This window comes from Coregonus lavaretus (assembly GCF_964263955.1).
Source record: "Coregonus lavaretus genome assembly, contig: HAP1_SCAFFOLD_224, whole genome shotgun sequence".
In the NCBI taxonomy this organism is placed as follows: Eukaryota; Metazoa; Chordata; class Actinopteri; order Salmoniformes; family Salmonidae; genus Coregonus; species Coregonus lavaretus.
In genome coordinates, this window is record NW_028158475.1 from 302279 (window position 1) to 320227 (window position 17949).

At 42.3% G+C, this 17949-nt stretch overlaps 1 protein-coding gene across 1 annotated transcript; it reads right to left on the reverse strand.

Moving 5' to 3' along the window:
- Nucleotides 1–9888: 9888 nt before the first annotated feature.
- Nucleotides 9889–17575, reverse strand: LOC311123972 (glutaryl-CoA dehydrogenase, mitochondrial-like). Its single transcript, XM_084198188.1, has 12 exons — nt 17560–17575; nt 16975–17093; nt 16809–16844; nt 16446–16586; nt 16121–16183; nt 15828–15998; nt 15067–15196; nt 13565–13781; nt 12397–12500; nt 12028–12153; nt 11684–11844; nt 9889–10358 (listed from the first exon to the last, which is right to left on the reverse strand). Exons 2-12 carry the CDS (start codon nt 17081–17083, stop codon nt 10285–10287), a joined length of 1332 nt encoding a protein of 443 aa, XP_084054314.1. The 5' UTR covers nt 17084–17093; nt 17560–17575; the 3' UTR covers nt 9889–10284.
- Nucleotides 17576–17949: the final 374 nt, after the last annotated feature.

The following is a 17949-nucleotide window of genomic DNA, read 5'->3' on the forward strand; positions in this document are numbered from 1 at the left end:
GTTGACCTCAGGTTATTATAGTCGGCCTTAGGCGTCCGACTCTACTCTAATCTCTCGGCCAGGTAGGGAATGGCTCAACGCGGGACTGTTGACGCTGTGCGAGTGCGGGAAGAAGGAGGGTATGTGGGTTATGACATTCAGCAGCGGGCTGGCCTGAGGGCTCCCCTCGATGGGGGTCATGGGGATGATGACGTCGTCTGTATCCCAGACGTGGAAGGCGTTGTGGTGGGAGTTGGTCATGATGGGGGGCATGTGGGAAGGACCGCGGGGCTTCAGGTCACCATCCTTCAGGGGGTCAGGCTCAATGGGACCCAGCAGGCAGTCTTTGTGGAGAGAGAGAGAAGGATCGATGGTGTGATTAGTAGCATAGAAATGAATGGGGGTTAGGGATATGACTCTTCTCTCTTAGGTTCCCAGTTTATAAAATGTAGGCTTTTATCACAGCCAAATCTTTCACAGGGGCCTGCTAAACAATAGAAACTCAATGGGTACAACATGTCTTCAGCAGGCAGTCTGTGGATAGAGAGAGGTGGAGAGATAGAGGTGGATGGTGTGATTTTGGGCCTACTTTGTACATACTTAGGCTGATCATGCCTCAAGGAGCATAGGCTATCTGCGGCTCTTCTGTGATTAGTAGGATAGAAACTAATGGGGGCCGGTATTACACAATCCCTCCTATACAGTAGGTTCTCCCACAAATGCATCACCTTTGCATTAAGTCAAAATCATTTTCCACAGACCTGCTAACATAAAGTCAATGGGTCCAAAGTATCTTCTCTAAGAAATTCTGCAATTGCAATGATCTATTAATACTCCACTCTAGCCTATAGTGTTGATGAAGTTATACATAATCATGTGTGCAGTCAACATGTTAATCCGAATCTCATTCCTTATCCCCTAGGTAACCCCCTCTAACCTTTCAATTGCTATACAGTCAGAAACCTAATAGGCTAAAAACTATCTCAAATGTACAATTATCCATCAATAGATTGACACACTCCAGTGTACACTAAATACAGTATGTTCTTTCTACTTAAAACTCTGATCAATATAGTACTGGAACTTTAAACGAGAACACTATTATGCGCATGTTACCGGATAGGCTACTCTACTCACAATCTCAAGTAACATTCCTTGTCCTTAAAGTCCCCTCAACAGATTAACTACCTGCTATGTCCAGTGCCAGGTCCTTGATTTTCTTTTAAAACTCTGATCAATATAGTACTTAGTGCAGGTAACCTGTTAGGTTAATCCCAATCTCATGTAACATCCCTTGTCCTTAAAGTCCCCCCAACTACCTGCTATGTCCAGGGCCAGGTCCTTGATGAGGTGACCGACGATAGCGTAAGCCACAGCCACCACCACGACAGCTGCCATCAGGAGATATAGCATGGATTTAGGCAGCTGGATAATGTCCCTAGGAGGAGGCTTATATTCCTTATAGAGAATATCCTCATCATTAATCAATATTTTTATCAAATTTCCTGCTTTGTCTGTTAGGTTCAAACTTTTTACGACGTCCATGTTCGAGGTGTTCGTGGTCGTCCGCTGCTTTGTAATGGAGGATGTTTTCTACGTTGAGTTCCTTCACAATGTCCACAAGGTTACTCCACAATGTCCCGAGGTTTTAGGATTCTCTTATCCAAGCCTTTCAATTAGTCAATGCTGCATGCAGACCTAAATACACAGAATAAAATGTATATTAACTGACTATTTATTTCAAAAATAGACACAAAAACAGAAGTATGGCATATTGCTCTGGATAAGAGCGTCTGCTAAATGACTAAAATGTAAATGTAAATATTATTCACTCAAAATAGTATCTTATCAATATCATAATAAAAAAACGAGTAATTGATTGCCTTAAGTACCACCTCTCTACACACACATAGGCAGGGGGAAAAGACAAACGCTTACCTTTTGAATTTCAGTTATTCAATTGTAAAGTGAATACTGTCTGCCAAAATCCTCAACTTTGATAATGTCTTCACAACCACCCTTTCTTTTATGTTCGATCATATTGGGACCCTCTGAAAAAGTGTTTCAGTGTTGCCTAGGTGAGCTAGCAGGGGAGGTTCCTGAGCAGGAGAGCTTGATCTAGCCTAGGTGGGAGGCACGAGTGGTGGCCACTGTCCAGGTGTCCAGGTGCTGAAGGCGCTCTGGCAGTACACTCTGGTAAAAGCGATGAGAGAATAGCGCACCGAGAAAGGATTGGCGGATTACTGTGAGAACAAGAACCCTCGGGTAGTCCCGCCCCCTAATCCACTCCCCCATGATCAAACCAGAGGATCAGAACAGAAGTCAATGCAGAAGAAGGTAGTGTCGGTTGACAATCAGCTAATCTCTCATGGACAGATGAAACAGCGAGAATCTGTCAAGGCTCACGTAGAATTGTGATTACGAGCCGCAGTAGTTCCTGGTTTTGGGTTTTCGTCATTTATAGCTCAGTTGGTAGAGCATGGTGCTTGCAACGCCAGGGTTGTGGGTTTGTTTCCCACGGGGGGCCAGTATGAAAAAGGTATGCACTCACTAACTGTAAATCGCTCTGGATAAGAGCATCTGCTAAATGACTAAAATGTAAAATGTAAAAAAAAATGTGAAGGCGGTGCTTAAGATGGTGCAGTGATTTTCAAGCCCGTGTGTGGATGATAAACGGTTTCCACTAGATTCCACAGCTACAAATTCAAAATTGCCTATATTATAAAAATTCATGAAAACAAAAACTGCATTTTTGCATATGATAAACACGGGTGAAATTAGTGGAAGGGAGGGGTTTGGCCAAGAGTTTCTGTTAGCGAGGGATGAGACTTCGCTTCCTTCCTTTGCACAATAGTAATGACTCAATCTCAAATCGCCCCCTTCCCCCTCCATTTGTGCGTTCACGCGTGCCTCCTCCATATGCACAAGTGTCCCAAAACTGAGCGAGTGAAAATTATGTAGAGTTGAGTATGGGGCTAATTAGACTACAGGTGAAAATTATTAACACCGACCATACCGATCACTTATCGCAGGCATTTTGCTGATAACGTTCATTACGATAAGTAGCCTAGAGAAATGTGAAGTTTTAAATTAAATACGTTTGCTAATTAATATGTGTGATTGTTAATGGGACATCATCAAACTAGAAGTAGTAGTTTAAAGGATACTTTTTAAAAAATTAACTGTGGTGCACATTGTTATACTTATCGTTCTATGTATGTTATTGCATCAATTTAGGCAATTTATCGCGATATGGATTTTTGTCCATATCGCCCAGCTCTAAATTAGACTCTCCAGTAGCAACACTGCTGGCCTCAGAGCGAAGTGGAATCCCATAAGGCACCACGTTATTTTTAGTTTGCGCAATGTCACACAAAAGAATGGAAAGGCTTGCCTAATTATATGCCTCATTCATTTGATTGTCGGATTTCGAGTCTTTACATGTGTAAACGATGAAATACCTCCCAAATTAAATGTTTAACTATTACTGGGGGTTATAAATCTTGTAAAATGAAAGGGGGGGATTTGTTAATTTGAGTTTCATGCTCTTTTTATTATTTAAAAGTGGAACATGAATTGCATCATTCAAAGTTGAGACACTTGTGCAGACGTAACTCCACTCCATGGTGAAATAATTTTCTTATGACTCCACCAACTGAGTGGAGCAGAGACCAGGCTTTGTGGAATCTTGCTCTGACTACATCAATTCGCCCAAGGTCAACAAAAAATAAATAATAATAATGTAACGCCTATCTTGTACCTATGTTTGTCCTCTGTAGTTGCGTGTCTTTCTTTGTTTGCTGAAATACATACTTTTTCAATAAACGTTAATCAAATACAACCATCGACTGTTTCCTTGTTGAGATTGAATTGCACATGTGCATTTGTGCTGAGTTGCCATTTTAGCAGCAATGAGCAAACAGTCTGTGGTTATTTCATAAATTGTTTTTATTTTGTATTATTATTGACCTTGGGCGAATCAATGTAGTCTGAGCTAGATTCCACAAAGCTTGGTCTCTGCTCCACTCTGTTGGTGTAGTCATCAGAAACTTCCTTCACCGTGGAGTTCAGTTCACTAGACCAAAGGTTCCCAAACTGTGGGGCGAGGGCTCGGCTAAGGAATTCAGTCCGGCTTTCAAATTACTCTTGAAAGTTGTAATACTAGTCACCTTGTCCTAGAGAGATTTACACGGTTATCAAAACGCCACGCCAGGGTAAGCCTACACGAAACACAGCCCTTATTTTAAGTGTTTCTAAAAATCCCCAATGGGAAAAATGTATGGTGGAAAAACGATTGGAACCATTTCTCTGTTTGACCGCTAGGTTTTATAGGTATTATGACTCATACTGTGGTACTCTATTCCCCAACAGAAGTAAAACAGGTAATGCTTTACCAAAGATTTTTATAACTGAACCAAGATAGACCACAGCCTGTCGTTTCCAATGGGAACAAATGAGTCATAGTGGGCAGAGCCACGCACGAGCTAACGAGATCCTATTAGCCCGTTCTAGCATTCATCTGCATATTCCCGTTAGGGAACGCCCACTCTGTGAAGTGCGTGTGTGCAATAACTCAATTCGCCTTTGCGCTCCTTCTAAACAACAAAAAACAATTACAACTTTGGCAAAGGTTAAAGTCTACAAAACGTAGTCCACTCTGTTAATAACAGATTCTAGTTTTGGGAACAGAAAACTGTATTGAGATCAAAAGTTTCATCGATGAGAACATTTGCAGAATTTCGGCCAAAATCCATCTCCTTCCATCTTCTCTCACTGCCGGCCACTGGGCGGATGCTTCACATTTATACATCCGGTGAAATATCGGTCTCATTGTTCTATCTGTGGTTTTACTTATTTCACTAGAGAATTTTACTTCTGGGTAATCTAGATTAACAATCAACTGAATCATCATGTCTGACTGTGGTTGTGTTAACTCAAATAAAATGTAATTCCCTCAAAATTAGTAGCTGACCCTGGAAGGCTCTCAATATTATCCCACTAGACAAACATGTGCATGCCAGCGCTCGAGACTTTTCCCGGGAAACTACCTGGCGCGCAATTTGATATTACATCTCAAAATCAAATACTTATTTTTCTTACACGACACTTGTGGTAAGTATCTAGCTATTTTTTTAAAAATATTATACTCAGAGAATTGTAAAAAAATAATAAAAAAATCGTACCATTTAACTAGCTAGCAAGCCAGGATAGCATAACTAGCTAGCTAACGTTCGCATGTAAACACGCCTTCATCGTCGCTGTAAAGTAGCTACCGGTTTTAAAATGCGGTAACGTAAGCTAGCCAACTAGGTAATGTTACCTGTAGAAGCATACTTTTAAAATAACTGTCTTCTATAGGGTTCGTTGTTTTTCATTCCAGATCGTAAAATGTTCCCTGCCCAACCGACTGTCACAGTTGGCTAGTTAATTTCTTATCCACCCATTAATTTACCTACCTAACAGTTGGTTAACGTTAGCTAGTGAAACAGCGACCCCCACTGTTCTGTCACGCGAAGTGCATAGCCATTGTACCTCCAGATATAAGGCCAAAGTCTGAACATTGACATTTATTTCCCATATGTACAGTAATCTGAAGATCTGCAAATGGATCCCTTTTTCTTTGACAAGCTGCCTTCCACCTCACAATCAACTCCTAAACCCAGACATGAGACTTCCCAGGTTCAGCTATTGATTGACCTTTTCTGACATTCTATAGATATCTAGCTAGCTAGCTAAACATGTTTTATATTGTTGTGTTGTAATAGTTCCGCTGTATGTTCTTGTGATTGCAGATGAATGTCTCCTGCCCCCAGATGGACCCTGATGAAGGTCTAGGCACTGACCACGACTCAACCAGTGAGAGATCTTCTTCCTCCATGACCATTAGCACGGATGAGAGTCAGGAACATCAGATAAGGTAATGAAGTCCCTAGTGAGGACTCTTTAATTATTCGTCATTAGTTAAAGGCCAACCCCGGTCAAGTTTTCTGCTAATTTATCACGCGATTTGGGGACAGATAGTAAAGTCAAGTAATCTGTGGAAAGTCAACCAATGCGTTAATGTTGATCTAAGATGACAGATCTAAATGTACTTTCTTGTATACTAAATGTACAAAATGTGCTTTAAGTTCCAGGATAGATGACATTGGCAAGAAGGTCCAGGACCTGGTTGGGAAGATAAACGACAGCCGCACCATGGACCAAAAGATTATGGACAACTTTCAGGACAAGCTAGTGGAAAAGGTATGTAGCTAACTGCCAACATCACGGTTTATCAAATCACATTTTATTGGTCGCGTACACATATTTTGCTGATGTTATTGCAGGTGTAGCAAAATGCTTATGTTCCTAGCTCCAACAGTGCAGTAAAACCTAACAATACAAAACAATACACCCAAATCCCCAAAATAGAAAGGAATTCAGAAATATTAGAACGAGCAATGTCAAGAGTCCGGAATATGTATATGATGGTGTGTATAGACATTATGGACAGTATATTAATAGAAAAGATGTGTACAGCAGTAGCTATATAGGATGAGCCTTGGCAATAATACAGTGTATACATATAAAGTAGATAAAACCGTATGTAAACATTATCAAAGTGACCAGTGTTCAATGACTATTTACATAGGGCATAGTTATCACACCAGTTGCTCAACAATTCAAAATGTACAGTGGGGAAAAAAAGTATTTAGTCAGCCACCAATTGTGCAAGTTCTCCCACTTAAAAAGATGAGAGAGGCCTGTAATTTTCATCATAGGTACACGTCAACTATGACAGACAAATTGAGAAAAAAAAATCCAGAAAATCACATTGTAGGATTTTTAATGAATTTATTTGCAAATTATGGTGGAAAATAAGTATTTGGTCACCTACAAACGAGCAAGATTTCTGGCTCTCACAGACCTGTAACTTCTTCTTTAAGAGGCTCCTCTGTCCTCCACTCGTTACCTGTATTAATGGCACCTGTTTGAACTTGTTATCAGTATAAAAGACACCTGTCCACAACCTCAAACAGTCACACTCCAAACTCCACTATGGCCAAGACCAAAGAGCTGTCAAAGGACACCAGAAACAAAATTGTAGATCTGCACCAGGCTGGGAAGACTGAATCTGCAATAGGTAAGCAGCTTGGTTTGAAGAAATCAACTGTTGGAGCAATTATTAGGAAATGGAAGACATACAAGACCACTGATAATCTCCCTCGATCTTGGGCTCCACGCAAGATCTCACCCCGTGGGGTCAAAATGATCACAAGAACGGTGAGCAAAAATCCCAGAACCACACGGGGGGACCTAGTGAATGACCTGCAGAGAGCTGGGACCAAAGTAACAAAGCCTACCATCAGTACGCCGCCATGGATTCAAATCCTGCAGTGCCAGACGTGTCTCCCTGCTTAAGCCAGTACATGTCCAGGCCCGTCTGAAGTTTGCTAGAGTGCATTTGGATGATCCAGAAGAGGATTGGGAGAATGTCATATGGTCAGATGAAACCAAAATAGAACTTTTTGGTAAAAACTCAAAACTCGTCGTGTTTGGAGGACAAAGAATGCTGAGTTGCATCCAAAGAACACCATACCTACTGTGAAGCATGGGGGTGGAAACATCATGCTTTGGGGCTGTTTTTCTGCAAAGGGACCAGGACGACTGATCCGTGTAAAGGAAAGAATGAATGGGGCCATGTATTGTGAGATTTTGAGTGAAAACCTCCTTCCATCAGCAAGGGCATTGAAGATGAAACGTGGCTGGGTCTTTCAGCATGACAATGATCCCAAACACACCGCCCGGGCAACGAAGGAGTGGCTTCGTAAGAAGCATTTCAAGGTCCTGGAGTGGCCTAGCCAGTCTCCAGATCTCAACCCCATAGAAAATCTTTGGAGGGAGTTGAAAGTCCGTGTTGCCCAGCGACAGCCCCAAAACATCACTGCTCTAGAGGAGATCTGCATGGAGGAATGGGCCAAAATACCAGCAACAGTGTGTGAAAACCTTGTGAAGACTTACAGAAAACGTTTGACCTGTGTCATTGCCAACAAAGGGTATACTGTATAACAAAGTATTGAGAAACTTTTGTTATTGACCAAATACTTATTTTCCACCATAATTTGCAAATAAATTCATTAAAAATCCTACAATGTGATTTTCTGGATTTTTTTTTCCTCATTTTGTCTGTCATAGTTGACGTGTACCTATGATGTAAATTACAGGCCTCTCTCATCTTTTTAACTGGGAGAACTTGCACAATTGGTGGCTGACTAAATACTTTTTATCCCCACTGTACTTTCCCAATGTGTATTTACTTCAAGAAAACAAATGCACATACGTATAAATAGGTATATTATATTTGTAGGCCGTTGTGTTGTACTACATTGTCATACACCAGGGTTTCCCAAACTCGGTCCTCGGGACCCCAAGTGGTCTATGTTTTGGTTTTTGCCCTAACAATACACAGCTGATTCAAATAATCAACTAATCATCAAGCTTTGATAATTTGAATCAGCTGTGTAGTGTTAGGTCAAAAACCAAAACGTGCACCCCTTGGGTTTGGGAAACACTGTCATAGACTATACAACAGTTTCATTATAGCGTACTCTGCATACTATTCCATGTCAATGCTCTCCATCAGGTGGGTGAGATCTGCGGGCGGATGAAGGAGCACATGTACACTGTCTATGAGGAGAACAGCCATGCCATGCAGGCCATGCTCCAGGAGCTGACTCTGGTGCTGGAGAGCTGCAGTAGGATCAACACTGAGCTCCACACAGTCTCCCAGGCCCTGGCAGGACTCAACAGGGCCCTGACTCTACACCAGAGTACTGAGTGACTACACTCTTAGAAAAAAAGGGTTCCAAAGGGGTTCTTTGGCTGTCCCCATAGGAGAACCCTTGTTGGTTCCATGTAGAACCCTTTTTGGTTACAGGTAGAACTATTTTGGGTTCCATGTAGAACCCTCTGTGGAAAGGGTTCTACCTGGAACCAAAAAGGGTTCTCCTATGGGGACAGAAGAACCCTTTTAGGTTCTAGAAAACATTTATTTTTTCTGAGAGTGTAGTCTGTAGTGAAGATCCTACTCTATCCTATTAATCCCTCAGAAATCCCACTCATGGGTTGTTAAGGACTGGCTTGACTCTAATCAGAATAGTGACTAACTAGTCTGTACTGAATACCCCAGGTTTTCCAACTACTAACCACTTTCGAAGCCCCTTCCTACAATTGTATTTAAAAAAACGTGCCATCTACAACCTAAAAGGGTTCTTCGGCTGTCCCCATAGGATAACCCTTTGAATAACCCTTTTTGGTTCAAGGTAGTACCCTTTACACCGAGGGTTCTACATGGAAACCAAAAAGGGTTCTCCTATGGGGACAGCCGAATAACCCTTTTTTCTAAGAGTGTAGTTTGGCAGCCTTTGGACAGCCATTGATGAACCCACTGTACTGTGCCAGCCCCATGTGGTGGTTGGTTATAGTATAACTGTGCTGGTTCAAGGGTTAACTAGCTGATAAAATATACCTGCTCTGCAGTTTAAGACTGGTGCTTTCGTAGGTGCTGTTTTGGGTAATAAACTTGAGTGTGTTACAAAGCCATGGCTCGCCTCTATTTCCTTGTAATTTCAGTTAGTGTGATTGCGTGTCAATGGCTTTTTTGACCAGATAATGTGAAAAAATGATAAATATAATTTGCAAATGAGTCCCTAATCCCATGACTATTTTGATTTGGCAGAACATTGAATTGGGACTTTCTCTGTCCTCAAAAAGAGCACTGATTTAGGTCAGCCGTCAGTATCACAATTACGAAATTAGACAATTCATAATTTCAATATATGCTTTATGTACAGTTAATTTATTTCACTTAGAAATTAAATATACTGGTTGTGAATAAAGCTGTAAAGATACACATACATCCTCCTTCCCATTAAAATCACTTATTCAATAAAATATATATATTTCTAATCTATACAGATCCCTTATCAACATGCTACATACCATCGTGACATCCCTTCGTAGTAGGAGACTGTAGCTACAATATCAACTTTCAAGCTGACATTGTATATCAATCATCGATTGAGTACAGATACATAAGCTAAACAAAACCGTCTCATATTTGGACCCAGTGTTTCTTTTAAGTTGACTTTTCCTTTAATTTTCTCTCACCCAACAGAGGCACTTGGGGATAGAAGTCCATCAGCAGTCAGGCACACCATCAGTGATTACTTCTCAGAAGGCAGATAGATGGGTAGCTCAAGGCTTTCCCAGGCTACTTTAAGTCCGTTATTCAGTCCATTGTAATAGGAGGACAAGGAGGAGAGTTTATTTCTCAACAGTGAATGACTGCAGTCCAGTGATGGCTCGGCCCAGGATCAAGGCATGGATGTCATGGGTACCTAGAAGAACAAGCAAACACAAAGACATTGTGGGTTGATTATTTGATCAGGGAAATGTGCAAGTGAGACTAAACTTTAATTTAAATTACATTTACATTAGATATTGTAGGGATATATAATACATACATACTGAGAACAAAGGCGGTTGGTGGCATCTTAATTGGGGAGGACGTGCTCGTAATGGCTGGAGCGGAATCAGTGGTATGGTATCAAATTGTTCCGTGCATCGGCAGGACAGAACAGCTACGTCCGGTAAGACGAGGGGTGGGAGTGTGTGTCTATTTGTCAATAACAGCTGGTGCGCAATATCTAATATTAAAGAAGTCTCGAGGTATTGCTCGCCTGAGGTAGAGTACCTTATGATAAGCTGCAGACCACACTATCTACCAAGAGAGTTTATCTATATTTTTCGTAGCCGTCTATTTACCACCACAAACCGACGCTGGCATTAAGACCGCACTCAACGAGCTGTATAAGGCCATAAGCAAACAAGAAAATGCTCATCCAGAAGCAGCGCTCCTAGTGGCTGGGGACTTTAATGCATCTCATTTCTACCAGCATGTCACATGTGCAACCAGAGGAAAAAAAACTCTAGACCACCTTTACGCCACACACAGAGACACGTACAAAGCTCTCCCTCGCCCTCCATTTGGCAAATCTGACCATAATTCTATCCTCCTGATTCCTGCTTACAAGCAAAAACTAAAGCAGGAAGTACCAGTGACTCGCTCAATATGGAAGTGGTCAGATGACGCGGATGCTATGCTACAGGACTGTTTTGCTAGCACAGACTTGAATATGTTCCGGGATTCATCCAATGGCATTGAGGAGTACACCACATCAGGCACCGGCTTCATCAATAAGTGCATCGACAACGTCGTCTCTACAGTGACCATACGTACATATCCAAACCAGAAGCCATGGATTACAGGCAACATCCGCACTTTTAGTTTATTTCGTAAATATTTTCTTAACTCTATTTTCTTAAAACTGCATTGTTGGTTAAGGGCTTGTAAGTAAGCATTTCATGGTAAGGTCTACACCTGTTGTATTTGATTTTGATTTTAAATACATCAAACACATGGTTTCCATTTACTCCGTTCCAGACATTATTATGAACCGTCTTCCCCTTCCCTGACTGAGAATTATACCTCAAAACCAACAAGTGACTGTACCACTTAATTTGTACACTACTGACCTCTGCTGGTCATCGAGTCTCATTCTCTCTCCAATCCCGACTACTATCTGCTCATGTTCCAATCACCCATTCTTCTATCCAACCTTTCCATCCTTTAAATACCATATACAATCAATCTTCTCCTCACCTTCGTATGTGTTGACGGCCTCCAGGTTCATGACATGTCTGATGATGTGGTACTCGTCTGCAATGCCGTTGCCTCCCAGCATGTCTCGGGCCTGCCTGGCGATGTCCAGGGACTTTCCACAGCTGTTCCTCTTCAGCATGGAGATCATCTCAGGGGCCGCTCTAAAGGAAGGGAAGACAGACAGGATAGAGGTCAGTGTCTAATATAATGAAGAAAGATGGGGACACACACAGTCTCTCTTCACATATTCCAAATGAAACTAGTACACAGACCAATGCAGTCTCGCTTCACATCCAAAAGCAGACTTTCATTCATTTCGCTCACTCAGTGGGGACTCCACTCACTTCTTGTCGTCGATGAGTCTGCCTAGGGCCAGACAGGACTGCAGGCCAATGGTGATCTCTGTTAGCATGTCAGCCATCTTCTTCTGCATCAGCTGGTTTCTGGCCAGGGGCACGCCAAACTGGATCCTGATTGGACCAAAACAAAAGAGAGTGAGTCAGATGTCAGCAACATATAATATGGTCCTAAAATGCTGAAATAAGGTTCAGGATGGCAGCTTGACTCCCTTCAATACTCTTTACTGCTGAGCTAACGTGTTCCTGAACAAGCTACTTCGTCAGTGCTACTATAATATAATCCCTCGTTCATACCAAAGAGTGCTCTGAATTAATAGAGTTGATGACATAATGAGTAGTGAGGGAGATGTTTACCTGTCCAGTGTGTACTGGCGTGCAGCATGGAAGCAGAACTCTGCAGCACCCAGAGCTCCCCAGGCGATACCGTAGCGGGCGTTATTCAGGCAGCCGAAGGGTCCCTGACCAGAAATGAGACACATATGTGTATGTATATATATATATATATATATATATATATATATATATATATATATATATATTTTAACAGAACATGTTCATCTTTAGAGAACTGACTTTGTTTTCTAATCTCACATCTCAAGAGTTCTCGAAACATACACTACGTGGCCAAAAGTATGTGGACACCCGATCATCGAACATGTAATTCCAAAATCATGTGCAATAATATGGAGTTGATTCCCCCTTTGCTGCTATAACAGCCTCCACTCTTCTGGGAAGGCTTTCCACTAGCTGTTGGAACATTGCTGCAGGGACTTGCTTCCATTTAGCCACAAGCATTAATGAGGTCGGGCACTGATGTTGGGCGATTAGGCCTGGCTCGCAGTCGGTGTTCCAATTCATCCCATAGGTGTTCGATGGGGTTGAGGTCAGGGCTCTGTGCAGGCCAGTCAAGTTCTTCCACACCGATTTCAACAAACCATTTCTGTATGGACCTCGCTTTGTGCACGGGGGCATTGTCATGCTGAAACAGGAAAGTGCTTCCCCAAAATGTTCCACAAAGTTGGAAGCACAGAATCGTCTAGAATGTCATTGTATGCTGTAGCGTTAAGATTTCCCTTCACTGGAACTAACGGGCCAAGCCCGAACCATAAAAAACAGCAGTTTGTAACTCTGTAGTGAGTGTTGCAACCAAGGACAGACTATTTTTACACGTTACACGCTTCCAGGGCAGCTCTAGCAGGGCAGAAACTTGACGAACTGACTTGTTGGAAAGGTGGCATCCTATGACGGTGCCACGTTGAAAGTCACTGAGCTCTTCAGTAAGACCATTCTACTGACAATGTTTGTCTATGGCGATTGCATGGCTGTGTACTCTATTTTATACACCTGTCAGCAACGGGAGTGGCTGAAATAGCCGAATCCACTAATTTTAAGGGGTGACCACATACTTTTGGCGTATCTCAGCCAGCAACTTCGGTTCAGTCTGTTCCTATAGTAAATCATTCAATTTACAGTATTTCTAAACAGCATTATGTGATGGAGTCCAACAGTTAGGCCTACTCACAGCCAGTCCAGAGACGTTGGGAAGCATATTCTCTTGGGGCACCTCCACCTCGTCCATCAGGATCATGCCCGTGGCCGACGCCCGCAGAGAGAACTTGCCCTCGATCTTAGGTGTTGCCAGGCCCTTCATGCCACGCTCCAGGATGAAACCTCTGATCCTACCATCCTCACACTTGGCCCAGACTACTGCGATGTCCGCCACGGGTGAGTTGGTGATCCTGGGGTATAGGGGAGAGAATACGGTAAGTTAGTTACCCATAGTGAGAGTTAGGGTATAATAGGTTCAACTACATCATATGCGAGGGTAAGGGCATATCATATGGTTGGGGACACAGGCAGGGAAAAGGTAATGGGCCAACTATAAGAGCTCATAATTATGGCCCTGAGTTTTAATACAAGGGCAATGGGGTTACTGCTTGCATTACGAAACATATATAGACGTAACAGTGCAAACAGTCTGGTGTGGGCTGTGCCACTAACTGGTGTAAGGTTACTGCATCTATATATGGATGGCTATGCATGAAGCTGTGCATGAGGTCCCTCTCATAACGTTCTTTACATATTGAGACAGTCACACGTACATCTAACCTTCATGTCATGCCACCTAAAGTTCCCACAGTGGAGACAACAAACATTGTGTAAGTACTGTTCGTTACGCCTGCATTTTCAGCAGCCATATAACTGAAGGGCTACGTCTCTTCATTGGGACATTTTATAGTTGACGCAAAACTACTGTACCTAGCTAGCCTGGTTGCCAAATCACGACAATGACAAAGCAGTTGGCTAAAGCAAAACCTTGATCCAGCCTTCCCTTTTTGCGTTGAATGAGAGATTACCAAGTCTTTCAAAGAAGAGAACTAAAGCAGAGACAGACTGGTATGGTAACCCAGACTAGAACCTACACAGTCAGACATACATGCAGACTGGTCAGATAGACAGACTGGTATGGTAACCCAGACTAGAACCTACACAGTCAGACATACATGCAGACTGGTCAGATAGACAGACTGGTATGGTAACCCAGACTAGAACCTACCCAGTCAGACATACATGCAGACTGGTCAGATAGACAGACTGGTATGGTAACCCAGACTAGAACCTACCCAGTCAGACATACATGCAGACTGGTCAGATAGACAGACTGGTATGGTAACCCAGACTAGAACCTACCCAGTCAGACATACGTGCAGACTGGTCAGATAGACAGACTGGTATGGTAACCCAGACTAGAACCTACACAGTCAGACATACATGCAGACTGGTCAGATAGACAGACTGGTATGGTAACCCAGACTAGAACCTACCCAGTCAGACATACATGCAGACTGGTCAGATAGACAGACTGGTATGGTAACCCAGACTAGAACCTACCCAGTCAGACATACATGCAGACTGGTCAGATAGACAGACTGGTATGGTAACCCAGACTAGAACCTACCCAGTCAGACATACATGCAGACTGGTCAGATAGACAGACTGGTACCCACGTTAGAAGAACCTTACCATGTCTTAGCTCCGCTGATGGTGAAGGTGCCACTGGAGGGGTTGTACTTGGCCTTGGTCTCCATGCCCGCGGGGTCACTGCCGTGGTTGGGCTCAGTCAGGCCGAAACAGCCCAAGATCTCCCCACGAGCTGCAGCATTACACAGAGAGAGATGGGATTAAGAAGAGTCTTTACCTAACTGGAATATGAGCTCTGCTTCAGTCTGCATTAGTTTCATTCTCAATTTCTCACCACATTTACTTTGTACAACAACTTAGACTTCTGTCTATCTGCCAATATTAATGATGTATAAACACCTGTTGATCGTTCATCTACGTTCTTTTTCTTCATACTTATGAACTGAAACCCAACACGGTTTCTAAACCGAGAATTATTGATACTGACCGAACCGACCATTTATCGAGGACATTTTACTGATATGGATAATAACGATAAGTAGCCTTTACTAGAGGAATGTGAAGTTTGAAATGAAGTAAGTCTGCTAATATGGGCTATTGCTAACGGGACAGTTGATAGCGGAGTGAGTGAGGGTTTTCCCTTTCTTCAATTGATAGCTACAACAGCCAAAGTAGTAGTAGTTTTAAGGCTAATATAAAAAAGTAACTGGCGCACATTAATGTTATGAATTTATCGTTCAATTTATCGTTATCGTGATACTTCAGTCAATGTATCGTGATATGGATTTTTGTCCATATTACCCAGCTGTAATTTCTATACTGTGTATAATTTTACTATGGAATATATAGTAGTTATTTCATACCTAGCCTGGGTAGCCACTTCTCCTTCTGTTCCTCTGTACCGTAGGCGTTGATGGGGTGCATGACCAGTGAGGACTGGACACTCATGACTGACCGGTAGCCACTGTCCACCCTTTCCACCTCCCTCGCTATGAGCCCGTAGGCCACGTAGCTGGTGCCGGCACAACCATAACCTGGGAGAAGAAGAGACAAAGTTGGGAGAAGAAGGACAATTAGTGGACTAATAGAGTTGAGCATGAAGATCGAATATGAACACATCAATAACAGGATGATGCATGTGTCACATGTTGTTTACCTTGGATGGTTGGCCCTAAGACGCCCAGCTCTCCCATCTCGGAGACAATCTCACGATGGAAATCTGGGGGGGGACAAACAAACAGACAATGAGCATGACTTTTCCACTTTCAGCTGTCAATAAATAGTTTATAGAGAAGTTCATGGTCTAACTTGTATCAAGTTATAATGTGTACTGGAACTGTTACAAAAGAGGTTCTACAGAGAAGATTCTCATGAGAAGTCTTCTCTCCAGGAATAGCACCTCAGCCTGTGTTTACGTTTGTCTCTGTAGGCCATGTGCCAGTGCTTATGTTCGTGTCTGTTGGCCATTTGTCAGCGCTTACGTTCGTGTCTGTTGGCCATGAGGATGCGTGGCATTAGCTTCTCCTGGCAGTAGGTCCTGAAGGAGTCTCTGATCATCACCTCCTCCTCTGTTAGCAGGCCGTCCAGCTCCAGGGCGTCACGCCAGTTAAACTGCACCTTGGCTGTAGAGGGCCATGGGAATATCATTAGAACATGATGAAACGCAGACATGGTGATGTCATACTGTCTACCACCACGTTTCATAATATAGTACATTATGTCTGTATGTGTAGCCAGTGGCGCCTAGCGGTTACGTTTACATATGTAATACATTGGTAATGTACACATGATGCGGTTTGTCCAATACTGTAGCTTTATGAGTTTAACTTGTTTAAATGACTTACGTGCTTTTGGAGGCTTCTTGGCGACCACTTCGGCTTCTGAAAGAGTCAACGGCACAATAAGTCATCAACCGAGACCAACAAAAAAGCTACATTACATTCTAGACACTTAACAATTTCATTTTAATACAATCCCATTCTGTTATTATATGCTCACAGGTATACTCACCGTTTTGGGCTGGTAAAGCTGCTGCTGTGCCCTGTGCTCGGGAGACAGAGATGGCAGCACATTTCTGAGTGTTGGCAAGCAAACGATTCACAGCACCTCGGAGAGCCATGGTTCACAGTCTGAAAGAAATTGGAACACAAGACACATTTAATGGTATACTAAGGGGAGTAATAATGATACATTTACAAAACATGCTATTATAATATTATAAAGTGAATCTATGTGATGGTAAAAAAAAATCACATTTGAAGCATTTTTGTGACAATACCGTAACAAACCAATAAAGGGCAGTTACAATCAAAATGAAAAAAATCATATGGTACAGATTTTAGTTTTAATCATTTTCCTGATGTTCCAGAGCTCTATTTGAACGAATAAGATAAGAAATGTCATGTTTTATGGTAGCTGCCCTTCGTTACACAAGCCTGTTACAAAACATTTTATAACACATGTTGAACAGCAGGTAAAAAAAAAAAAAAAAAAAAAAAACACTTCTAAACAGTAGCAGTAAAAACAAACCTACACCCGTAACAATGTAACATTTCAGTGAGCAACTTCATGCACAATTAAGTATCATTAATGTACCTGTTCTTGTCTGATAATTATTTCCGATCTGATGATGATGGCCTTATCTCAGGCGCCGCTGTTTGCTTTTGTAATCGCTGCAGTGTGACGTCAAATGGGTACGTGAGGGCGTGGGGACAGCTTTCCTCCATCATAAGCGAGTCAAGACACCTGTGAAGTAGAAAATTATGCAACGGAGTGCGTTATGAAATTTAGATTTTGTTAACCTTGAACTAAAGCATAAAAACAAATGCATTATTAAACTATTTAGAGTGTAATGATTCATAAAGTTGTGTGTGGGTTAAATACTTTCGTCATTGATCTTTCTTTTTGAAACTTTTTCCAAAAGTGATGAATGCCACACTCAAAATGGCGCTAATGTATAGCCATCTGGCCGAGAGCATGTCGTGG

What these genes read in the sequence shown, in the direction of transcription:
- LOC311123972 (XM_084198188.1), bottom strand. Translation starts at nt 17,083, where the DNA reads ATGGCTCTCCGAGGTGCTGTGAATCGTTTGCTTGCCAACACTCAGAAA. An exon ending in ATCAGCGGAGCTAAGACATG is followed by an intron (nt 13,782 to 15,066) that starts GTAAGGTTCTTC and finishes CCTATACCCCAG; the next exon opens with GATCACCAACTCACCCGTGG. An exon ending in CCAACGTCTCTGGACTGGCT is followed by an intron (nt 12,501 to 13,564) that starts GTGAGTAGGCCT and finishes ATTTCTGGTCAG; the next exon opens with GGACCCTTCGGCTGCCTGAA.